At 41.5% G+C, this 26,301-nt stretch overlaps 1 protein-coding gene across 7 annotated transcripts in view; it reads right to left on the reverse strand.

Annotated features, from left to right (window-relative positions):
- Positions 1–4,079: 4,079 nt before the first annotated feature.
- ZBTB38 (zinc finger and BTB domain containing 38) overlaps positions 4,080–26,301 on the reverse strand; it is a 72,619-nt gene continuing 50,397 nt past the window's right edge. For all 7 annotated transcript variants that reach the window (XM_054700767.1, XM_054700769.1, XM_037525870.2 and 4 more), the window contains one exon: positions 4,080–10,604. In XM_054700767.1, the coding sequence (XP_054556742.1) occupies positions 7,017–10,604 (3,588 nt within the window). In that variant the 3' untranslated portion in view covers positions 4,080–7,016. The remainder of the gene's footprint in view (positions 10,605–26,301) is intronic.

A 26,301-nucleotide genomic window follows, 5' to 3' on the forward strand; every position in this document is an offset into this window, starting at 1 on the left:
TGAGTCACTGGAGCAGGTTAGTTCCAGCTCTTGAGAACTGATTGGGTGCTTCTCCACGCAGGTCCATGTTTGTGACATCATGTTGGTAACTTCAGGCACCATGGCAGGAGTATTTACAGCACAGAAATTGGCAAACACTGTAAAGCAGTGCTTTACCCCTGTCCAAAGAGCTGCTGGCTAAAGGTGTATGAGCAGACCTCTGCCAGTGACCTTCTAGCTATTGAGGGCAAAAAGACACTTTCCAGATTTTTCTTACTTGGCTTCATCTTCAGTGGGCTTCCTTTCCTTCAATTTTTCCTCCTACTTTTCTGGTCACCTCTCTGCTTTAGTCTCTTCCATAAGCTTTTATTTAACTCATTTTTCAACTACAGTTGTTTTCTGGCGTTGTCTTCTTTCTCTGTATAAACTTCATAGAGGACATTTTGTATTCTTATCATTTCAACAATTCTGAAAACAATTCTTAACCCTTCCCTATTCCTCACGTTTTATACCAATTCAGTGTCAAGTCCTGCTAATTTCATCTCTTACATAGCTGGCAAATTCTTCTCCTCGCCATCTTCACCGCCAATACATAATCCAAGCCACTATCACCTCCATCCTGGACCACTGCAATGGCATCCTCATTGCTCTCCATGTGGTTATTAATGTCATCTGAGCCAGTCTCTGAATTTAGGCCACAGTGAATTTTACACAACACGAAATGGATGAATATCTCTCTTCTTGTCCCACCCTACTTTAACCCATTCAATGACTTTCTGTTGCTCTTAGTATAAGATCCAAATCCTTAGCACAAACAGGAAAGCCCTGCATGTTATGGCTCTGTCCTCCAGTGTCAGCTCAAATCTTATAGTCTGGCCACCTCTGGCTTCCTACAGACTGTGTTCACTTGGGAAACAGACTTAATGTAGACACTGTTCCCTCCATCTGGAAACCCTCCCCCTTTCAAGTCTTACTCATGGCTAGCCTCAGCTCAAAAGTTACTTTCAAGGATGACTGCCCTAGAATCTCCAGATTAGGTGGGGTTTCCCCATTAGATGTCCTTAGAGTACCATACAGCTCTTCTTCACAGAAATTATCCCAGTTACAACTATTTAGCTGTGTGTGTTCCTTCCTAAGAACATAAACTCCAGGGCTATATTTTGTCTCTTCTTATATTTTCAGTACATAAGTCAAATATGTTTTCAATGCAAGAAATATGCCTTTCAGATCTGTCCCTGCAGTCTCTCTTCTGAATGTCTGATCTAATTGTCTGCTGGCGATTTTACCCAATTGTTCAGTTCCGCATCTTGGAGTCATCCCTGATTCCTATATTTTCCTCACCTCCTGGGACCTTAGCCAGTCCTAAATCTGATCTGATGCATCTCCAAGTATATCCACCGGCTCAGCCAGACAGCATGTTCCTTCTGTTGGAAAAACAGAACCTACCTAGGCGGCTGTCTTGCTACTTCCCAGACTATGAGAGTCTCTTCAGGATCAACAATGTAATTTATTAAAAAATAAATTGCAAAGGGGAAAAAAAAAGAGATCAAAGGTAAACCTATAGATTAAAAGACATTTAGTTATATCAACCAATTACCGTTGTGTGAGGTTTTATTTAGATTCTGATTTAAATTGTAACAAAATTATGATCATAAGACAATCATAAATTTTAACTGATGGATATAAGGAACTATTGATTTTTGAGATGTGATGATGATATATTTAAACATTTTTAGAAATGCACAGTGAAATATTTACTGATGAAATATGATGTCTGGAATCTGTTTCAAAACAATAGAGAGAAGCAAGGAAGTGGGTGAAGGTATAAATAAAGTTTTCTATAAATTGTTGTAGTTGGATGGTGGGTACACTGGGGTTCATTATCCTACTCTTTCACATGTTTGAAAATTTTCCTTTAAAAGATTTTTTAAAATATCCAGAATGTGACCTATTTTTACTATTTTCACTACTCCCAACCTTGTCCAAGCCCTGAGATCTCTCACCTGGACTGCACCAGCCTCCTGACTCCGCTCACCCTACCCTTGCCTTGTCCTGCCTTTTCTTCACTACACTGCAGTGAGTGACCCTTTAGACACAATAGATTTCTTCTCTGTATAAACCCTGTATCAGCTTCTCATTTCGCTTGTACCTTGTGGTACATCACTGTCTTTACCTCCTAACATTCAGTCCCTCATCTGCTTCCTCGTCACCCATCTGCCATCGGGATAGAAGCATTCTCTGACAAGGTCCAAGATGCTCTCTTGGCTAACCACCTCCACCCCAAGTCCCAAGCTCTTGAGGACAATCCACACTCATCCATGGTTCCATTGTTTTTGCCACTCTACCTGGACCTGCCCCCACTGGGAAGTCCAGACTCTGTTAGCCCCTGTTCAGTGCCTTTCTCTACTTTGGTTCTGAGCCTCTAAAAGCCTAGGCCTTTGTTTTGCAACTATCTACTGTCTCATTGATCTCCTCTACACACTTAAGTTTCACAAAGGCGCAGATTCCTCCTATATCTGTAACCCTAACCTTGATAAAATGACGGCCTTTCAAAATGAAGCACATTTGAATAAATTAATTAAAACTTTATGTAAGCATTAGTATCATTTAAGTACCTTTCAGTCTGTATAGACCAAATTTTAACAGGAGTAACATAACTCTATAACTACATGGTATTCATAACTTTTAAAATTATTGAAAAATGTGCTTGACTTCTTAGCAAAAGCCTAAACAGATCTGTTGTCTTCAAAGTCAAACTGTAATAATAATAAAAAATGTAATCATATTTCTGTTATCAGTTCTTCCATTAGTAAATTTGGTGTGTTTAGATTTAAAAATTGCACCCCAAGTCAACTCACCTGTTCACTAATAGTCTTGCTTGAAGAATCAGGGTCAAAGGGCGCATACTGGGGAGGGGGGAAGAGGTTTAAGGGGGCTGCTCCCTTATGAAGGGAGATCAACAGATGGCCAGGATTTGGGAAGGGCAAGGTGAAGAGTTCTCAAGTATAGCGGAAGCAGAAGTGGCAGAATTGTGGCCTCTGCAATGAGGAACTGACGGAGGCAGAGGGAGTTGAAGGAGTGCAATCAATGGGCGATGAGAAAAAGAGGAAAGTGAGCAATAGGGATGAAAAATCTGGGGAAATAAAAAGAATATGTACAAACAGGATTGCCTCGCATAATTTTTTTTATGCTTTTAATAGTTACTTTCTCAATTGTTACAAGTTCTTTCATTATTAGATCTTTTGCTGTGTTAGATAGTGAAGTTAGCGGATAGCAGTTACCATTTCTTTTGGGGGGGGGAATTGGTTTGGATTGCTCTTCCAATACACAACTGATGCTACCTGCCAGCCATTAGGAGGACTGGAAATTTGAGTTCTTTCCCCTGTATCAGTGATGGATGGTGCTGCTGAATGTGCCACTCCCTTTCCTGTTACCAGTGGTCATCTTGTAACTAACTGCATGCATCTGAAGATAATTAGTTAAGGTTTGGAGACAGTCTGATGAATTGGATCTATTTTCTTTATGTGAAAAATCACTGGTTTCTAATAGCATCATTATTTCTACTTCATATTCTTAAAAGTATACAAACTCTTCAGAATTGACATTACAGGGCAATTTAACAATTTCCCAAGATATAAGAGAAGCCAAATGCCCTTAATAGTGAGGTCTAAGTAAATCAGTGGTGAATCTGGGGAGGCGAGACTAACACGCCTTCTCTGTTAAGCTGGCTCCACAGCTGTCATCGTCACAACCACGATCCTATAAAGCTGCATTACTTTCTCATGTCTCTCTCTTCACTCTCTATTCAGTTTACATTAAGCATTTTTGCCTTAGGCACGAGAAGGAACAAAAACATGGAGGCAGGCAATCTGGCATGGGAATGCTGGCTCTGCCTGCCTGTGGTACCTTCTCAGTTGCTGTTACATGTGGATAATGAAGTCTACTTCCCAGGGTTGTTTGGGGAAGGACTGAATGACAACGGCCCCATGTAAAGTACTTTGCCAAATACCTGGGACTCAGTAAGTGTAACTTGTTTCCTCCAGATGGGTGGAGCAGAATGCTTCCAGTACTCCCTGATTGATGATAAGCTCTAAATCATAAGAACATGTTAATCGCTGCTTTTGTTTTTTTCAATATCATATTCCATTTGAGCCCTAAGAACATAAGTAGATACCATGGAATGCAACAAGAAATAGAAACACACCGAACGAATAATATGTGAAACAATGATGTGACTCACACAGCTGGAATAGCTGCTTGGCTGCACAAAAGAATTAACATTAAAACATTTAAAAAGAGACTTTACATAGGAATAAGCTATTTTAATCAAGCAAAAACAAATTTATAGTCATTATTTCTAAAAATAAAATTAGACTTTCCAACCCTTAACATCTGCATTTAATAATATCTTCTAACCAAAATACAGATGCTAAAACAGCAAATTACAATGTATCTTGTACAGCATACAGTATGTTCACTGCTTACACTTACTTGAATTCTAGTTGGTCATTATGTACTCAATGCATACTTAAACATCACTCATAATAAAATTTTCACAATTAACAAAAAGTGTGACAAGGCTGTCTTAAAACGGCTCTGCTATAAATTGTATAGAATATACAGAATTACAAAGTCAAGTATTTTTTTTATCAAAATATACACCCCTCCCTGAAACTAACACAAGCTATCAACATTTTAAACGAATGATACAATTATAGAAAATATTTGCAAAATTATTTTTTCATGTATAAATATTCTGCCATATTTACTTTGGTCTAGAATTATCAGCATACAAGTCCACTTAAAAAATATCCACATGTAAGGGCTGGGAGACATCACTACATGTAATAATTTTATATCTGAAGTTCCCCCAAATCAAACATGACTAAAATACACAATAAATTCTCCTTGATTTGTAATTCTAATTGAGATAAACAAATTAGTAGATCACAGGATTGTTTAGTCAAGATCTTAATTATCAATTCAAAAATGGTCTTCGTAAGCCCTTGGTGACTATCTCTTTAACAAAACTCAAATGAATAGTGCAGGTATACATATATACAATGTATAAAATAAAGTTGAATTTGCTTGCATGTCCCCATTTTCCTCTATTATATAATACTGTAAGTAAAAGTAGATGAACAAAAGATAAATGCAGATACATATTGGGGTTATTTAACAGCAAAGTACTACAGTATAAAAAGGTCAGCTTTAATCAAGTCCTTTTCTGAACATTTAAATGCTTTCTTGCCCACCCAAATTCATATTAAGTCTTCTTTATGGAGACATCGCCACACTTGGAGAGAGAAACTGGAGTTCTTTGAGCTACTTCTTCATAACGATAACCTAGCAACCATGGATAACCTTGGGTTTCCATCTATCAAATCTCATAAATATTAATGATGGCAGCTCATCTTTAAACTGGTTCTGGATTCTGCCCATGCCAGTGATCAAAGGGCAGGACTGTTTTCTCTCTCCTGCCTATTCTGACAGTTTAAAAAGAACCATGAGTTCCCAGGAACCTAGTTCACGTGATAGAATATCCTACAGGACAATTAGACTCTGAGGGCAATGTTGACAGTGTGGGTCAGTGTAAAAGGACATTAAAAAACTTAAGTGGGTTTTAGCAAGGGAGCTAGATGTCTGCAAACATGAAGACAAGGCTTTGTGGATATGTTTCTGAGCCCCAAATGTAAGGGCTAAAGCCTTGTCATTCTATATTCTATGTCCTGATGCCCCCAAAACAAAGCAAGGAATAACATCGTTCCTCTTGCCCATTCAAACCATTAAAAGGCAGGGTTGGGGGTGCTTCTGTGGCCTTCTTCTTTTGTACTAGTATGTACTCGTGGGCTGCGTCATCTCCAAGAAGGTTAACAATTGTAGGGATTAGGCTTTCTCTCACTTTCAAGTCCCTTGGAATTTACCTCTATGTGCGTGCCTTACACTAAATTTCCTGGATACTCCTTTAGCGGAATGGGAGGCTAGGTTTCACTTGAAGCCTAGCCTGGTTAAGTCTGTCTGGACTAGACCTCCACATCCACAGCCTTGGGATGGATGGAAGAAGACTGCAGGGAGCTTCAGAAGAATTTGACCTGTCTTCATTTTCAAAGGGGAGGTCATTATAAAGTAATACACACACAGGAAATCACAGGTAAATTCTGGGAAGGCTTTCCCCATAGATAAGGCATGACCTAGGTTTTCAGTGACTTGAGTAGATCAGTTATAACAACAACTCAGCCATAACTTCAAGAGAACAGCATTCCATCTACGAGGGTACACATGCTCTTAAGTCATATTCAAAATGTTTTCTACTGATTTTTACATCAGTCCTTCTTATTTGCAGATCTATTGCTCATCATTAAACTTCTCTACAGGGGAAATGGACAGTTAAAAGTTATAGTGATTTATATATGTATTTTACAAGGTCTGTGTTGCAGAAAAGTAGTTCTAGATAACGCATGGATATCCTACTTAGGTTACTCATTTCACACATATTTTCAGCTATATTAAGTATTTCATATGTATCCATTAATTGAAACAATTTTAATAGTGCAGAGCTGGATGGGTATAATGACTATCATAGCTCATTTACCTTTTAACATATTTATGAAGATGACATTTTCATGATATCTGACCCTTATTTTCTCCAGTGACTAAAGACAGTTCAGCAGCCAGTTCCTATTAGCACTTACTAGAAAGTTTTAAATTAGACAAAAATTAAACTTTTTTCACTGGCAGAAATACCACAGCTAAGAACTTCATAAACTTTCACAAGATACTTGGGATAATGGAAGATTCAGCCATTTTGTTTTTGTGCACTTTACATTAATGAAATTAATGCTACACCCCAAAGTAGATATTAGGATTTTTTTTTTTCTGGAACTTTCACAAATGAAATTTTCTTTTTACATTTCACTCCTTCATGACTTAATGTGAACAAAACTAAACTAAAAACAAAAGAAAACAAAACAACAACAAAAAACCCAAACCAAACCCACCAACTTCTATTTTTTGAAGATTTTTCTAAGTCTCACCACTCAACGCACATTTTCAACAATGGTTTGTACATTATCCTTTTGGTCATTGTCTTCTGAATCAATGAAATGTGGATTCTCCTGGGGACTCGAGTTTTCGTGGCACATTTCACCTTCTGTTTTCTCCCGCTGAGTTGGGCTTTTGAATAAGTGTTTCTTCTGGTGCATTCCAAGGGCAGCAGCTGTTTTGCAAATTTTGGGGCACTGGAAGCAGGCGTAGCCCTTCCCATTATGCTCCCGAATATGTCTCTGCTCATGATTCCTTTTCGTGGAGAGATATAAAAAACTCTGAAAGCAGAACTGACAGTGGTAACGCTTTTCGCCAGTGTGGATTCTCTCGTGGATTTTGAGGGTCTCATTCAAGGTGAACGCCTTGTTGCAATACTGACAGATGAACTCCTTCACACCCAGGTGGATGCGTTCGTGTTTCTGTAAGTTTCCTTGCACAGAAAAGCACCGCCCGCAGGTCTTGCACTGGTATGGCTTCTCGCCAGTGTGGCACCTCATGTGCATCTTGAGCGTGGAGGGGCTCTGGAACTGCTTGGCGCAGAGCTCACACGCGTATGGCCTGGCAGTGAGATGCCGGTGGGGCCTTCCTTGGCTCCCGGCCCCTGAGGCCTTTTCTCCATCGCACAGTTCACACTGCAACTTGGGCATCTCTTTGTTTTCTTCTTCCTCAAAGGCCTTCTCCTGAGGGGCCTTCCCCACAGCGCAGTCCAGTTCTGCCGGGTATTTACACTTACTGTCCCGGCTCTTACTTTCGTGTTCTTTCCTCCAGTTGACTTTCCTCATTTTTCTCAACTGTCTGGATTTCTTTTTGGGTTTGTAGTTATAATAAGGGCGCCAGGGCTTGTCACTGGAATCCTGGTCACTTGCCTCATCGAACATTTCGCTCATCTCCACACATTCAGATTGGCAGAGCCCAAGCGGGCTGTCTCTGTGGGTTTCCAGGTCGCTCTCTTGTGGCACAGTCTCCTCCTGCACTTGATACTTGGGTCTCCTCCCTCTCTTATAGAACAATTTAGAGCCCAGGATATGCCTTTTCACAATGGCTTCATTCCCGATCTTCACAGTTATTTGGCAAAGGGGCGCGACGTTGCTATTTGTGGAGGTTCCGGGCAGAGCTGGCTTTGCAATGTAGGTTTCAATTTTACTAGTTTCTTTAACAGTATTTGTACTTTTGCTCAACGACCCTCCAGGATCAGCAACGTATTTCGACTCCTCTGGTGTCTCTCCCCTGTTACTTGGTGTGGTTTTCTTTTTCTCCTTAATGCCTTTGGGTCTGCTCACTACTCGACCTACTTTGTCTGGCTCAGGTTTGCTGTCATCTTTCAGGGGTGGACTGACAGTCGGCTCTGCGGGGGCTCTGTGGTTGCTGCTGGTCATGGCAGCGACAGTGTTGCTGTGCATTATCACGGATGAAAACTGGCTACTGTGCACGATGACCGAGGGTGCTGAGCCACTGTAACTGATCACAGAGGCAGAGTTCTCACCGCCGTTACCCAAAGACAAAGCAGGCACATCTCCTGCCGGGAGGTCAGAACTGACAGCGTTTTCAGTGGAAGCAACAGACACCTCAGTTGAATAAAAGTTATTGTCAAGATCCATTTTCAGTGTCTCTTCTCCCCATTTGGTACCTTCTGCGTTTGGTACATTGGCAGGAGTGGGTATGTCCTGACAGGCAGAGGTTTCCAATGGGATGGCTGGACTGTTGGTCAGTGTGCTCACACTGTCTTGGAAATTCAGTGTTGGTAACTCAGAGCTGCGAGGAGTCTGAATAACATAGGTACCAGGAGCAGACTCGCTCATCTGACCGTTTTCTCGAGCATTTTCATAAGAAGAATTTCGATAGCTCTTATAAGGTGCCCTCTTGCATTTCATTGGCAGAAGCCTATATAGTTTATATGGATAGACACTAGGCTTCAAGCCTCCATTTGCCGTTTTTTTACTGATGGAAAGTCTATGATCTATGGCATGGAAAGACTTCTGATGGTTTTTGAGTATATAATAGGTCATGAAAGTCTCAAGGCAGAAAATGCACTGATACCGCCTTTCTCCCGTATGCCAAATTTCATGTCTTGTCCTGTATTCAGCCAACGCAAATACTTTGTTGCAATAATGGCAAGGATATGTTCTTCTCCATGAGTGGACATTTGCATGTCTTCGGAGGCTGGACAAAGTCACGTAACTACGTTTGCATACAACACAACTGTAGAGCATCTGCCCATTAACAAATTTAACCATGTGGTCTGTTTCTGGCAAGATACTTCCGGTACTGGAAAATTCACCAATCCTATTTTCAGATAATAAAGACTCTGGACTGGTGAATGCACCTCCATTCTGTCCAATGGTAGGATAGTTTTCCAAAAAGCGCTGATTTCCTCCTGGAATGGGCATGTGACTTGACCTCATACAGATCTGCTCGTGACGATCCAACCTGTTCAGGGTGCTGAATTGTTTGTTGCAGTACTTGCACACCAACGGCTCCTGTGTTGGCTTGTGAAGCTGCATGTGAGCATTGAGCAAAGCACTACTGTCAAAGGATTTAGAACAACAGCTACAGTTGTAAACGAGAGGAGGAACCTCCACAGCTGGTGGCCCGGGGGAGTCGGAGGACTTATTTTCATCTTCCCTGGGAAGATGGACCTCCCCTTCATTGTTGGGAGGTCTGGAACAAGAAAGGTCTGCAGCTGGCTCGGGACTTTTCTCTTGATTAGTCTCTAAGTTGGTTACTGGAGGAGGTGGTATATTTTCTGCACTTGAATCAGAATCCTGGGGAGCGGAGAGTGTCTTTGGCTTTCGGCATGTTTTCGGTTTTGCTGCAAGAGTTTCACAATTTTCTTTCCCTGTTTTAGCAGGTGTACTGCTGTCCTGCTCACGCACTGGCTGACTTCTGTAAGCCTCGGTCACCGAAGAGACAGCATAGGAGTGTTCTGCGAGGGTCCGGACGGGCTCCGCCTCATGGCAGACGTCTGTCCGCTCTAGGCAGAGGCTTGAGGTTCTCATGGAATCAGAGACCTTTTTGAAGCTTGCCCTCAAGTCCAGCGGAGAAAACATATTATTACTATTTTCCGTTTCAATGATGGAAAATGCATTTGTGATCCTTGGCCCATTAGTGATGGCTGGTTCTTCGTGCCTTTTTTCATTTTTTTCTTCTTTGACCACTCCCTTTTCAGTAATGCAGAATACATAGGGACCTGGGGAATTGGAGAAGTTGCGATCGGTGAGATCTTCCAAAAAGGATATTCCCAGCTTCTTTCCTGCAGCTGCAAGATCAGTGACCGTTTCCTGTCTCTTGACGACAACTGTGGAGCTGTAGATATAATTAAGGATTTCTGTAAACACTTCAGCTTTGAGATCATCCAGTTCCAGGACATGGCTGGAAATACAGATTGTATGGCTCCAAAAGATATTTTTGAAATACAGGCTTGAAGCAGCCAGGACATTACTGTGGGCTTTAAATTTGGTGTCTTCCACGATGATAGTGACATCACATAAAATGCCCCTAATGCGCTGCTCATTCAAGATGGAGAGCACTGTGTCACTGTGAAAGTCGTCCTTGAGGTCCCTGGAAAGGGACATGACTGTCATCTGAAACAAAAAGAAAGAAATGGTCAGACACCTTTCCACATGTAGCTTTTTTATTAGTAGGCTATTTTTAATTTCTTTGAAAAACTTTGTATGAAAATAGAGGTTTTTTTTTTTTTAAAAGATTTATTTATTTGTGCATAGAAGAACTGGGGTGCAGATCAGAGGGGTTGAGGGGGTAAGAGGATTCACCAGAGACAGAGTGGGGAACAGAACAGGCAGATCTACTGAAATACACTGCTGAGGGGAGCAGCGGGTGAGACAGGAGAGGTCTGCTGCAACATCTCTGGATTAGCTCCCTGGCTGGGAATGGAACTGGGAATGGAACTGAGGCCCTTGTGGTGATAGTGCTGAGACTTAACCACATCGCCACCAGGAAGGCCCCCTGAAAATATAGGCTTTTTTCTCACTCTGTGGTTGCTCCCAAGACTTGAAGTCAACATTAGAAGCTAAATCATTATTTCACTCCAGTCTGCTTCTCATGCCATTGCTAATAGTTGTTATAGTTGGACATCCTCCCAGAATTCTTAGTTCTTCTTTTTCCAGTATTATAGTTATATCCATATGGGCCTGAATTTGTAGGGAGGAAGATCCGCCTTCCTCTAAATGTAAAGGGTCATTATCACTCAAGGCTGCTGCACTGAACTGAGAGTTGGGCAATGCCGTGATCCTGTCACCAGTCTCCTTCCTATTGTCAAAATAGCCTTGATGGTCTGATCCAAACACTGTTCATGAGACAGGAAAATGACTTAAAGAGGTTTTTCCCTAAGTAAGCAGTGCCTATATGTAAAGGCATTGTTTGCTCAGAGAAGCAGCTGGAAAGATAGTAGCCTACGGTATGGCTGAGAGGTCTCTTCAGGGAGTCTCAGCCAGTGTGACCCAGTCCCAGCACAAGGGTTACCCTGCTGTCTGGGCCAGGGGCCCTTTTGTGGACTCATCTCATTCTTCCTCTGATTTCCCCTTCATTTTGGCCCAAGCCAACTAGGGTTTTCAAAAGGAACTCTGAGGTAACGAGGCAAACAAAAATGAAATGAAACATGAAGGAAAGAAGGTTTCTGAGTTTACAATACTCAGCCCTGTCAGATTTCTAAATTAGCACAATTGAAAGGCAGAGTAGCTCTTATTTTGTTTGAGGATCTTATCTCATTCTTCTCAGAGCCCATTCTTGCTATTCTATCTCCATATGTAGAATATTTACATCGGCCAGGGCATATGGACTGGGGATGACCAGAGCATGCCAAATTATAGTCTAGTGAGGGATAGTCAAAAGCAGCAGCTTTCATATTTATCCTCAATAGGATATACTTGGTACATAGTGATCAAAGATACAAATGAAATTAAAATTTACCCTAAGTATGCATGATGCAGTCTGTATTTCTTTCCTTTAAAAAATGCTAACAGCAAGTGAAACTATTTTCATTATACAACAATATATCACCCCTCCAGTTAAAAAACACAAACAAAAAAAACCCTGTTGGGGGCCTTCCTGGGGTTGGGATGCAACCTATGAAGCAATCCGCAACCACTGCAGCATGAATTCGATCCCCGGCCAGGGAGCAACCCACATGGTGCAGCAGACCTCTCCTGCTGCTCCCCTCAGCAGTGTGTCAGTCAATCTGCCTGTTCTGTTCCCTGCTCTGTCTCTGGTGAATCCTCTCACCCTCCACACCTCTGGCCTGTACCCCAGTTCTTGTATGCATAAATAAATCATTAAAAAAAAGGAAGCCAAAAAAACCCCTCTTGTCAAAGGACATACCAACCAGCTATTCATCCATACTCTCTATCCCTTATCAAGTGACATCCAGAAAGACTTATGGCTTGATATTACCTTAACTTCTAGTGACAATGTTCTCCTTTACCTAAGGAGTCAGATTATAAGCCCCAATTACTTCTGTGGGATTCTGATTCTTCTTTAAGAAAGTTGGGTCAGTATCTTCCTAGCTGTAGAGCATACTATTTAACTCATGGCATTTATTTATCTAGAAAGACCAAATGGTCACATAAAGAATCTATTTTTACCTTTCTCTAATGCTACTCTAAGCTGTGCTCATTATATTATTTAGCATCCTTTATATAAGAATCCATTTGATAAATTCTTTTATCCCATTCAGCCATTAGAAAAGAGTACTTCTCCTATCAATTCTCCAGTTCATGTAAGAGCAACATACTTACCATGTTTCTTTTAATTTTTGAGACTTATCGCCACTTATCATCACTGTTAGCCTGAGTTGCTGGTGTGACTACTATCTCACTTTATTCAACCTCAGTTCTATTCTTTTTATCCTGCTTTTAAGCACTTCCACATCTTTTTCCAGAAGTGCAGAATAAATAAAAATGCAATTAGATGAAATGGAATCTTCGTGGCATCCTCTTGCCTATGAAGGGAGAATGGGACACCCTGAACAGACCACAGGAGCCTGTTCCACTGGGTCCAACATCAGTGACGTACTTTGTTGGATCCTTTTTGCTTTCCTGGAAGACTCTCTGTTCTGGGCTCCAGTAGAACCCACCTTTTCTCCTGGTCTGTGTATTCTTTTCCTGTTTGGTTTCTTTGAAGCCCATATATTATTTCAGTTCTTTATCTGGCCTGACTGGATAGTCTCAGGCCTGGCAAAAAACATGCTATCTGATTCCAAAGAGGTGGCTCCATCTTGGCTTAGTTCTTTGCTGGGGTCACCTATTTTTCCCTTCCACCTCAAAATTGCAGCTTCTTCCAAACACTCCACAGCACTCCGGCCCTCCCTCTAGGATCTATCTCCAATTGGGAATAAAGTATTTCGCATTAAGTAATACATTCTTTAGGGCATCAGATTAAAGCCCTTCTTTTGTAGGGTCCTCTGATTCTTTTCTTATGTTTTTCAGTTAGGATATTTAGCCAAAGACTAACAGTTAAAACTTAATAATTAATATTTTGGCCATACTAACAGAGTAACATATAAAATAGGAAATACCACAAATCCAGAAAACATCCAAATAGCATTTCAAATGACTTTGAAAATTCTAAGTATGATATCTTCCAAGGGAACATATATCCTTGTGTTGCAGTAATCCCTTAAGAATCATAGTTTTAAGTATCACCTTGATTTGTCTTCTAGGTACCCACACAAAAAGCTGCATTCTCGTATCAATTTTCCTCCAGCAAATATGTCACCATATTAGAAGCTAGAGTTACCAAGGAGAGTCTCTGCTCTCAAGGAGCTCAGAGTCTCAGAGAAGAAAGAGAACTATCAATAATGGACTCCGTCAAAGTAGGCCTTACACTCAAGGTATGTACACGTGTCAGAAGATGAAGTGACAATTTACAGGGACCCTGGAATGCTTGACATTGATGAATAAATGAAACAGGTGTGTGTGAAGGGCATTCAAGGCAAAAGGTATACCATGAGCAAAAAAACCCAGAAATGCTAAAAGGGTACTCTGTAGTTGGGTCTGTGTGGAGCTAGGAGAGGGGGTATGCATGCTCTGTCCCAGTGTCCTCAGCTGTGCGGGCACATGGCAGGTCTCAGCACTATGTGTTGAATGAGACAGGCTGAGAAAGGAGGAGTTAGACCACAGCATAAAGGACTCTAGAGGACTCCCCACAGTAAATTTTATACTGCCGGTAAGAGGGACCCACTGAGTCATAATCAGATTTGAATTTAAAAAATTACTCAGTGGGTTCCCTCTTACAGGCAGTATAAAATTTACTGTGGGGAGTCTTCTAGAGTCCTTTATGCTGTGGTCTGAAGAAGATGTGGTACATATACACAATGGAATATTACTCAGCAATCAAAAAAGGTAAACTCATGCAATTTGCAGCAACATGGATGGAGCTGGAAGGGATCATGCTCAGCGAAAAAAGCCAGAAAGAAAAAGAAAAATACGGGATGGTCTCACTCATAGTAGGAATTTAGAAGACCTAAATAAGGGACCAGGAAAAAGACTAATTATAATAAAGAAAAAATCAAAATCAACAAGCAACTATAAACCAGAGACACAGTACAGGGGGGAGGAGGGGAGTAGAAGAGGGATTAGGATCAAAATAAGGGGGGGTGGGAATTGTATGGGGAATATAACCAAAATGAAAATGCATACATTGTGCAAAAATGAAAAATGATGTAAGAATCAAACAAAATAATTAAATTAAAAAATAAAAAATTACTCAGGCTGCAGTGTGCTGGAATGATCAGAGGGGGGCAAGCTGGCTTCTGGCTGTGGTCCTGGGCCAGGGGAGAAATAGCTCAGCTCCCAGACATGGTGAGAGTAGGAATGGAATCTGAACTCCAAATTTATTTTTATCCTGTCACCAATATTTATATTGGTTCACGGCATTAGGCTAAATGCTATAGGAAGACAAAAGTTTCTTCTTCCTTGAACAAAAAAATGCTTACTAAATACTGACTGTATGCTTTTGGGACAAAAGTCCCCAAACCTGGCTATGCATTACAATTACCAGGGAAGCTTTCAAACAGTACAGATTTATAGATCCCCACCTAAGATTCTGATTTAGAACTGTTAAGATGAGACCCTGGAATCTATGTGTATTTTTACACTTCTATTTATTTAGTCATAATGAATGAATCCATTCCTTATTCTATTTTTCAGGTCTGACACTAAAATACTAAAATCGGTGCTGTAAGAGAAAGGAATAATTCTGCCTCAAAGGCTTATGGTGTCACAGGGAAACAAGAGATGGTTATGAAATGCTGCAAAGCAAAGCCACCCAGAGAATGGATGGCTTGAGGCACACTGGAAGGAGGCTGTGGGGTCTGGAGAGTAGCTCAGGAATGGGCGTGCAAGAAGCCAGAGGAAGAGGCCAACAAGGCCATGAGGGAGGAAGTGACCTTTACTGATCTGGACCGAAAGAACCTAGCTCTGCAGACATGGACAAAGGAAGGGACTGTCAGAAGGAGGCACAGAGTAAGTTCCTGCCCTCAAACAACTTATCATCTAGGAGTAAATATAACAGTTTGAAACAAAGGCTCCACATCTGCAAATGCAAATTGAAAAAGCAATGAGAGTTGTAGAAGAGGCAAGGTCAAGTCTTCAGATGCCTGTACCCACCTCCCCCACCTCCTTTTGTAATAAACAGCCTCCAGGTCATAATCACCTGGTGACTGCAGAAAGTGCCACAGCTTTTACAGTCATATTCTATATTTCCAAAGTGCAAGAAAGAAACAAGGTCCAAGTCTGTAGTCCAGAGGGGAACCCTGTTTGTCTGTCTTGCAAAGGTGGTTTAATCCATGTGGTTTTTAGAACCATGTTTTTGAAAAGCTGACAGATTTAACTAAAAATGAATATATCTCTTCATGAAAAACAGAAAGACAAGGCAACACAGGTTGCTGGCTGCCAGGCAGGAAGGGTGCTATGTAACTGTGTCCCTGGGTCCTGTGACCTACATGCACATGCCACCTGCCCAAGCACTCGCCAGTCACCAGGCGACTGCTCTCAGCAACGTGACCCACCAGGCGCCATTAGCCAGTTTGGTTTCTGTAACTAAGAAGAATAAGTTAAATAACCTTGGACCCACAGGTGTTATCAGACACATATACTTCAATCATATCCCCCAAATTAAAATTAAGACTTAAAAAATGTGTGTGTGAGGGGCCTCCCTTGTGGCGCAAGGGGTTAAGTCTCAGCACTATGAAGCTATCCTCAGCCACTGCAGCACAAATTCGATGCCCAGCCAGGGAGATAATCCACATGGTGCAGCAGACCTCTCCTGTCTCGCCTGCTGCTCCCCTCAGTACTGTATTTCAAATCTGCCTGTTCTGCTCCCCACTCTGTCTCTGGTGAATCCTCTCACCCTTGCACCTGAGGCCTGTACCCCAGCAATTGTATGCATAAATAAATAATCTTTAAAAAATGTTTGTGTATGCCTGGGGGTGTGGGGGCGGTTATTCTCTCCAAAAGCTGCATCCTTTGACATAAAAAGATAAAAGGCTCTCCTCCACTGTATTTCTTTACAGAGAGTTACACAAACAGAAGCCTCAGGAGCTCCTGCCAGTGGAAAGTCCACAAGGGATTTCAGAAAAAGAAATATAAAATAGAAAGGGATTTAATTTACATGTAACTTTCCAAAATGTTTTCTAAAAAGCAAATTTCATGCAATAAATTCACTATTCTCAGTAGTATTGCCAAAATGGAAAAGGCTGAAAAAATGTTGTAGCTGCAAAAATATAGATGAGCTAATATTTTTTAAAAAGTAAATAATTTACTAATAATTTGAAAAAAGTAAAGAGATAACCATGGTCATCTAATTTATGACTGTTTTCTCCAGTTTGTAATTTAGCCATAACAGCTTTTGTCATATACCTTATAAATACCAGATGTACATATTTACAAGTTTGTACACTAAATGGATGTCTAATGTAAATATATCTTATAAGGACATAAGGATGAACGTATAATTATAATTAGACAGCTCAAATAGGGCACTGGACATAGAAAGAGGTACAACTTAATAACTATGTCAGACAAACAGGTGCACACTGGAATCTATACCCCAGTAAATAAGGATGAATGGTCATCCTCTCTATCTTTATACATATATAACAAAACACAAACCTTTATAAGTTAAATATGAAATTCTATATTATAGAGTAATGTAAGCATGTGTATATTTACATAAGGCATACATTATAAGTATATAAAATGATTTTAAGAATTTTATAAATAAATGATTAACATACTTTATAATGGATACCTTACATAAATGTCACTTGTTAATTAGCAAGGAATCATTTGCTGCTTTTGTCTTCTGGTATATGCCAACTTTACATAATATATAAACACATGATACAAAGATGAGCACTTAAAGATAGTCTTGATGATTAAAATTACTTTTCTTCACCTGCGTTAGAGTTAACTAGCTTTAATAAAATAAATATATGCTTATGGTAAAATACTCAAACAGAAGTATAACAAGGTACAAAGCAGAAGACCCGTTTTGCTCCTCAGCCTCCCTACCTCCACATCAACACACCCCAGCACATACACTCCTAGCACTGGGGACCTCTTTTTATAACTTTGGAAGATTTCTACATGCCATCTGAAGAAAGCTTTAGGAGAAAATTGCATTTTCTCTTGAGGTTCTCCTTAAAGCCTCTTAGCCCCTGGTTCCTCTGCCTGGCAATTTCTTATCCTTATGCATCCCAGGAGACAACGCAGGCAGGCAGCCTCCCTCCTCGGAAATTTCTAGTTTTTGGTTCCTACCTTAGTAGATCATGTAATATTATGCATTTGTTCACATTTTTCCCTTTATGTTCCCTGAGTATAAGGATATCCAAATCATCTCTTGTGGGGTACAATGTGTAGTTAATGATACTGACAGTGGGGAGAGGCCCTGGTGCCTCAGACTGTGAATAGCAAACAGTTTCATTTACAGATTGTGCTTAGAAAGGTTCCTGATTTAAAACTTCAGAGGTTAAACCTAATTGAACTCAAATTCTTATCTCGATAGAGCAAATTTACTAAGAAAATACAAATTAATTCCAGTCCATTTTTTTTTCTGTTTCCTTCTAATCTGGCTGTTCTCAAAGTGTGCTTCATGGATCTTGGGGTATCCAGCTGGATTATGAGGTCAAAACTATTTTCATAATAACATTATTATGTCATTTGTCTTTTTTACTATGTTGACGCCTGTAGTAATGGAGTAAAAGCAATGGTGAGCAAAATTGCTGACACCTTTCTGGCTATCAAGCCAGTAATACTCAGATGAGTCAAGTTGATTAATTAATTTTATTAAATAGTGATCCTTGAAGATACATCTTTTTACTGTTCTGTGTGTAAGATTGGAGGTATACACAAAACACCTCTGGTGTAGACAGAAAAACTGTCGAATGCCCTGGGCGGGTGTTTGAGTTGTGAGTTAAACTAGTCAATTTTTCTTTCATGGAACACCACTTTACTTGAAAGAATGACAAACTACGGTTATTCAGAAGTAGGTATCCTGTCCAACAATGTCTTGAAAATGAACTTAAACTGGCTGTCATTTTGTTGTCAGTAATAAAATTCAACTTTCAAGCAAAAATTAGAATTCTGGAAAACCTGTATCTTCTACCAGGAGCATAAAACTTCTCAATATCTAATTTTTCTATTGAGGCTCGTGGTGATGGTAATGAAAGTAATTTTTTTGACACTGAACAATAACTTTAGAGGATATACATAGCTCAGTGAACCTATATTTTCCAAGTGAGTACTATATGTTATTAAAAAAATTATGCATGGGTCAGAATGGGGGGTTTGCAATTGTATGGGGGAATATAAAAATAAAATTTATTATTTAAAAAAAATTATGCATGGGCTTATAGGTACAAGACCAGTGGATTGAAATGTAACAAAATACAGAAAGTTCTCCATACAGTTTTGGATTCCATGTAGCAACTGACCTTTAAGTAGCTATAATTTGTTAAGTTTTGGTGTGGTATTAAAGAATATCTGCCATTCTTTATTAGTGGACTGACTGAAAAACTGAAAAAAGCTATTTTTTTAAACAAAGTCTCCCTTTTCCAACTGCTTTTTTGGGTATGGTTGGATTTCCTTTACATACTTCAAGTAAAACAACATATGACAACTGAATCCAGGGCCGATACGAAAGCCCAGCTTTACTTTAGGCTCAAATATTAAAATACTTGCCAAAACGTAAAACAATTCCTTTCTTGCTTTAAAAGTCTATTTCTTGCTTTAAAAGTCATTTTTTAAACAAAATGTTATTTTATCATGCAAGTGAGTTTATCATATTTATTTTTCATAAGTTAATAGTTTTTAAAATCCCAGTTTAAAATTTTGAATATGGTCAATATGGATAGATTTAACTCAGATAAACAAAAGCTTTTTGGGTCTTTGATGATTTGTAAGACTGTCAGGGGAGTTTTGAGTTTTATAGGTTAGTTACTCTAACCTGTAAGAAAATGTTCAAAATAATTGTTAAATACACTATTTAAAAACTATTACTCAACAGAATAAACTGTGTATAAGCCTTAAAGACACAGTGAATGCAAGCGTGGAAAGATCAAAGCTGAAATCCCCAAAAGACAGACACCAAGGGATAGAGAAACAGAGATACACAGACAGACACACCCACCCAGACAGAGAGAAACCAGACATAGGTCCCTACTAAGTGGAATGTTTCTATGAAACGTTTCCTAAGCTGCCATGGTATAAAGTGAATACCATTAATTTATACGGAAATATTTTTGAGCATTCTAAGCCTCCTACAATAACCAAATAACACATAAAACCTAAAATGACATCAGCACGTAGTAAAAGTTGGAATGCTATGATAAATGCACAGCCTGGGGAAGGAGGTTGGTGTGCCACTGTCTCTGCTCAGGGAGTGAATGGCATCTAGAACGGCTGCTACAAAACAAATGCTAAATGCAGTTTTCTTTTCTTTTTTTTTAACCTTTTGTTGTAAAAGTTAAAATCCTCTTCAGATTTCAGTTAGTGGAAACAGGTACAATGTATGCCTTTCTTAAAAGTCAAGTGTCTTACCTTGAGCTTTCAAAAAAAGTGCAGGCTATCTGCACAGACACTATAGCTGTCTTAAATTTTCCAGGCTCAAAGTGATTTATTAACTAGCTCTTGAGTTTCAGCAAGGCTGAAACACTGGGTGGACAATAGCCCTTTTTACACTATATTCAGGTGAAATTTGTTCCTTGATTTGCAGGGCTGCCAACTGTAATATGTTTATACGATCAACCACCGTATGCATCCTTGCCTTCCACATCTCAAAGGTTAACTTAACAGTTTTCTGTTTGTCCACATGATTCCATCCATTCATCTATTAAATCAGTCCTCCCATCCCCAATTATATCCCTGATACTGCTTTTAGGCATTGGTTCATTCATTCTGGGAATGAACTGGAAAAATAAAAGAAATAATCCTTGGCAATGATCTGACCAACAGATTCCAGTATTTCCAGCTTAATTAAATCTTCCCTCCCCCCGGGGCCTCCCTGGTGGCACCTGGCACTGCACTATGAAGCTGTCTGCAGCCTCTGCAGCGCGGGTTCGATCCTGGCTGGCTGGTGAGAATCCCACATGGTGAAGCAGACCTCTCCTGCTGCCCGCTGCTCCTCTCAGCAATGTACTTCGGTCCTTCTGCCTGTTCTGTTCCCCACTCTGTCTCTGGTGAATCCTCTCACTCTCCCCCGCATCTGGCCTGTGCCCCGGTTCTTGTATAAAATAAATAAATCTCTTTAAAAAAAAAAACTTCTCTCTCCCAATTAGTTCAGGCAACTTTACTAACACACATAGAAGTCAACAGCTGAAAATGAGAGTTTCCATCTAAATGTGCTCATGTTGAAAACAGTCTTGAAAAAACTCTTTATTAACCAACATTTCTATTATGTAGAACTTTTTAGGGCTTAATAAAATTCACTGTACTTTTATGAGTAAATCTTTAAGACATGACGAATGGAGAGTGAAATAACTCTACCCGGTCTACATTCTTCGTGAGAAGTCAAAGTCTCTCACTCAGTACCGCTCTCCCCACCAGACTGAGCCCCATTTTCCTAAATGTCCTCATCAGAGGAAAAGGTGACGAGCCCTCTTGTAGCGCCTACACCACACCTAATACACATTAACAAAACAAACGACAGGACAACTTTCTCAACTCTGTCCACTGCGTGTCGTCTATAAAAAGAAACTTAGACATAAAACGGAACTAAAAAAAGCACGCGCCGCATTAGGATACTGACCTGGACTTCTGCAAAAGTCAACCTCTCAGTCCATTATGGACCAGTTTGTGACCCCTATGGAAATGGAATCTACCGCATGGATCTGCTATTCCCCTTAGAGAGCTTTCTGACAAAGGCTACTGCTTCTGGGGTTCAGCTCCACCATCTCACACACATCTTTGGAGGACATTTTCTCATAGTCATGTTGGGTGACTACGTCAGATCTCCTCACGTGATGGGGCGTTAGAAACACACACATCGGATCTCAAAAACAGATTACAAAACAGAAGCCCTTTATAGAGTTCAGCTGTGTCTAGGAAAAGGAAAATCCTCTTGATTTGCTTTCTAAATGCAGCCCTAAAGGGGCAGAGAAGAGCTGTATTTCTAAGGTTTTACTGCACAGAAGCGATTAGATTGGAGGAGGCATAGTATGACACCGGGGAGTTTGTTTTTTCAACTGGAATTCGGGTTGGTCAAAAGGCTAGCATCAGGAAGTTGCTAGAGTGCATTCATTCAGCAGAGGAGGTTGGTTTGAACAACTTTACCTGAATATATTACTTTGCAAAGGTAAACATCCAGTCTCTAGGCTTGTAGTTGCGTGCAAACAGATTGTGAGAACGAGTATTATCAGATTCACGAATGATGCAATATGCCCAGTTAAATATTTTAGATTGCTTGTTTGGAAAGATGAAAGCGGGGAAAGGTCCTTGGTTTCTTTTTTTTTTTTTTCTTTTTTGAAGCACAACAGCATTTCAGGGTAGCCCATGAACCTGGGTTCATCTCAGGATCAAGCTTGCCCGGGCACCTGCTTGCTTAAGAAACCTGGCAAACAGGCTGAGAGAGTCTATCTGTGAAGCCCTCGAGTGCTGTGTCTGTTTCACGTCTCAACCAAATTCCACCGACACTCAGCAGTTTTAGTCTGAATGCTGTGGGCACCAAGGACCAAGTTACCAAAATGACCAGGACCAGGCTCCTATTCCCCAGTTCTTCTCAGTTTAGGGGCTGAGTTTATCATCATGAATTGTTTTCAAAAACCAAATACCGCTTTCTTGCAAACCTAGAAGGTCAGCAGGTTGAATGGCCCTGCTCTTCTCAGCTCGCTCCCTCCTCTCTGGGAGGGCAGAGGGAGGAACATTCTGAACAAGACTGATCTGCCAGCTAGTAGCAAGGACGCGTCATCTTAAAATGGACAGAGCCGAACTGCTGCTTTGGCATTAAACTAAGTCCATCTCACCATTGTACCCTCACCCTTCACCCCCAGCGCCCCCTGCACCCTGACTTTCTGGAGACTTCCACAAGACAATGAACCACAGTATACTGGTTCTTTCCAAACAAGCCAGAAATGGACAGAGAAAGTAAACAAAATAATTCACATAAAAAGCACCCAGTGCACTGCTTGGCACACAGTAGGGGCTCCATGCATGTTAGCAGGCATCAGTTTGAGACCTGACTCTGTCCTACCCCATTCATGGCTCTGGAGAACAGCTTACCCAGACCTCTCCACATGCAGTGCATAGGAAAGTCTTTTAAAAACACAAGCGAGATCAAGTTAAGCCCTGCTTAAAGCCTTTCAGGAGCTGGCCCTGATGTTAGGATAAAATCCAGACCCTTCACTGTCACCTGCAAAGCCCTGCCCTGCCTGTGGGTTCCCTCCACTGTCTCCAGATTTGCTCCTTCTGGTCTGCTTCCTGCGCACCACAGAGGCCTCCACCTGCCAAGCCTCTCCCCGCCCTGAGGCCTGGGACATGTTGAAGGCACTGCCCAAGGCTAGCTCACTTTCAGGCTTCCGGCCCAGCTCAAGTGTCACTTGAGGCACCATTCTGTCCTCTTGTCACTCCCACCATTCCTTGCCTTACATCTCCTGGGCTGTCTCCTTCATACTAGTTACCCCCACCTGCAATTATCACATGTATCTGCCTGCTTGCTCACTGCCCACTCTGCCAGCCAGAAAGTGAACCCAGGAGAGAAAGGCTCTCATTCATTCTGTTCACTGTTACATCCCCAGGCCCCAGCACTGGGCAGGCTCTCAGGAAATGTTTGTTGAATGCATTCATGACTGTCACATAAAACATGGACTAGGTTCATCTTGTTTAAAAAGTGATCTAGGGCCTCCCCGGAGGCGCAGCAGTTGAGTGCTAGGTTGCGAGGCTGCCTGCAGCCTCTGCAGTGGCGGTTCGATCCCCGGCCGCCAGGTGAGGGTCCCACATGGCGCACAGACCTCTCCTGCCGCCCGCTGCTTCCCTTAGCAGTGTACTTCGTCGGTCTGCCTGTTCTGTTCCCCACTCTGGCTCTGGTGAATTCTGTCACCCTCCCGCGTTTCTGACTGTACCCAGTGCTTGTATGAATAAATAAATCTTTAAAAAAAATAAAAAATAAATAAAAAGTTATAAAGTGATGTACCCGTCTCTCCTGAACGCCTGGTCAAGTACCTGCTCTGCTCTTTTCTTTTCCACACATTTGTAACATTCCAGTATACTACATGGTTTCAATCTTTGATTTTCTTCTCTGATCTTTTTCAAGCACCCAGAACAGCCTGGCAGGTAGGTCCTCAAGGAATATTCATTTAAATGAATAATCTGTATTATAAATAGACCTGTTTGTAAGTCAGCATTATGGATAAGCACCATGAAAACTGTCAATTGTAACTTTCATTGTTTGAACTTTCCCAATAAAGTATGAATAAAACTGCATTTATCTGATATATTTCAGGTGGTGCAGCACTTCATGTATTATTTTAATCCCCTTCACAGTCTGGGGAGGTGGGCATGTAAAATGGAGCTACTCACAAGGTAAGATGAATGAAATCATCAGTGCTCAGCTGATATTGTGCCCACAGCACTGATGTGGTAACTGAGGCCAGACACATGCCTGACTACGGCAGAGCTGTAACTTCTGGCAATGGCACAGTGCTTGGTCCTCTGCACCCTGCAGCCTCATGTGCTCGAGCACTCCGAGCGGCAGTGAAGCCAGGGTAGGGGACTTGCTCTATCCTGCACAAAATGAGCCCAAGGTGCAGGCATGTTGCACAAGATCACCACTGCAGAAGAGACAGCAGGAACAGACTGAGGCTGAGATTCAGGGCTGCTGGAGGTAGCCAGGGGGTCACATGCTGAGAAGCTACTGAGAGACGCCGCCTGTGCTAAAGCAGAATGTTCCAAGGAGGTCCCCAAGAAGAGCAGCTGAGGACCTGAGTAAGGGGAAGCAGGCCCCTGATGCGGGGCAGCCTGAGCATTTCGAGATGGGCCTCGGGTCTGTACCTTCATGGCTGGCTACACCACAGCAGCAGTGTTTTCAAGGTGGCACCTGAACAGTCACAGTATCTGCACTCAGATGTTGCTCAGTGTGGGGAGATCCGGTCTGGGCAGGTGTGCTTTTGCATCCTGCTGAAAACTGATGAGCCATGTTATGCACATGAGCTGGCCCACAAGGTAAAGGCCAACACCAAGGCCTTTACCCTATATCCACATGTTGCTAAGCTTAAAGTTTTAGAATTAAATAAAAAGTTGGGCCTCCCTGGTGGTGCAGGCAGTTGAGCACAGCGCTGTGAAGCTGTCTGCAGCCTCTGCAATGAGGGTTCGATCCTGGCTGGCAGCGGGGACACCCACATGGTGCAGCAGACTTCTGACTCACCCACCGCTCCCCTCAGCAGTGCATTTCAGTCAGTCTTCCTGTTCTGTTCCCTTCTGTCTCTGGTGAGTTCTCTCACCCTCCCACACATCTGGCCTGTACCCCAGTTCTTGTATGCATGAATAAATAAATCTTTAAAAAAAAAAGTTGAGTTTTAAAAATTTGTTGCCAATTCATTCAAACACTCAGGAGACAGAGCCCAAGCCACTCCCAAGGCAGGATTTGCTGATCTGAAGTGACACATCAAGGAGATGCTGTTTCATTTGTCTTTCCTCCCCCAGCATGGATACTTAGACAGCCTCTCATTACCCACCTGGGTATGATGTCATCTCAGGGATCATGAGCACCATGCTGAGAGCTGCCAGTCAAGATACAACACAAGGCCAGTGGTATGAAGGGAATACTGGGGGAGGAGAATTTCCAGGTCATGGGGGAACAACTTTGTGTATGAGCTTTCTCTGTGACAGAGGGACAAATATCCTGGGTAACACAGAGCTGAAACATGGTGAAACTCTAAATGCAAATTCCAGTATAATTTCCAAAGGTTCTCATTTCCTGTCACTGTAACCTACAAGAGCCTGCCTTCTCTTCCTTGAATGAGCCTAGGATCTTCCCACCTCAGGGCCTTTGCACATGCTGCTTATACAGCCTAGGCTGTCCTCTGAGTCCAGACAGCAACCTACCCTGATGTCTAATAGTGCCATCTGCCTCATCAGGTCTATCTGTTATGTACTCTCAGCATATGTCCCCCCCCACCACAGTATTTGTTACAACTGTAATTTAGATTAGAGGTGTGCCTTTACCACAAGAGAACAAACTGAGAGCTAAAACTATTTACCATAGTCTCCCAGCTCCCAGCACAGTACTTGACACAAAATAGGTGCTCATAAACATTTATTAAGTAAAAGCAAAACCAAAAAGCACTCAAACACTAAGTTTTCTCAAGCCCCTTGTACCTGGTACTACAATCAGATCCAGTGGTTAGGTCCATATGAACTGCCCTGCTATTTGTCACCTAGCCTAAAAGGAGGTTGAATATGAAAAAGTCAAGAAGGCTGTTCTGATGTGTAAGAGACAAAAAAGAACCCAAATCAACACTGTTGGCCTAAGCTGATCTGGATAAAAGGGGGCAGGGCCGTGCACTGTCCAGAGTCATTAATGCTCAAACAAGTTAAGACATTGAGACAGAGCTTTGGAACACTGAAATATTGCTTATTACTACTGCTTTGGCTCAGCAGAAGGACGGGAATCCTTCAAACTCTACTGATATGCTTTGTTCTGTAGAGACAGCCGGCCTGAAGTGGAATTGCTACTGCTTAACCCCACAGCATCAAACTGAAACTTAATTTAAAAAGTGTTTTGGCTCTCCCAGAAATGGAATCTTAAATTAGTCAATTAGGAATGACCTCATCA

The sequence above is a fragment of the Talpa occidentalis genome, unplaced genomic scaffold (assembly GCF_014898055.3).
Source record: "Talpa occidentalis isolate TD23 unplaced genomic scaffold, MPIMG_talOcc4v2.1 talOcc4.4, whole genome shotgun sequence".
In the NCBI taxonomy this organism is placed as follows: Eukaryota; Metazoa; Chordata; class Mammalia; order Eulipotyphla; family Talpidae; genus Talpa; species Talpa occidentalis.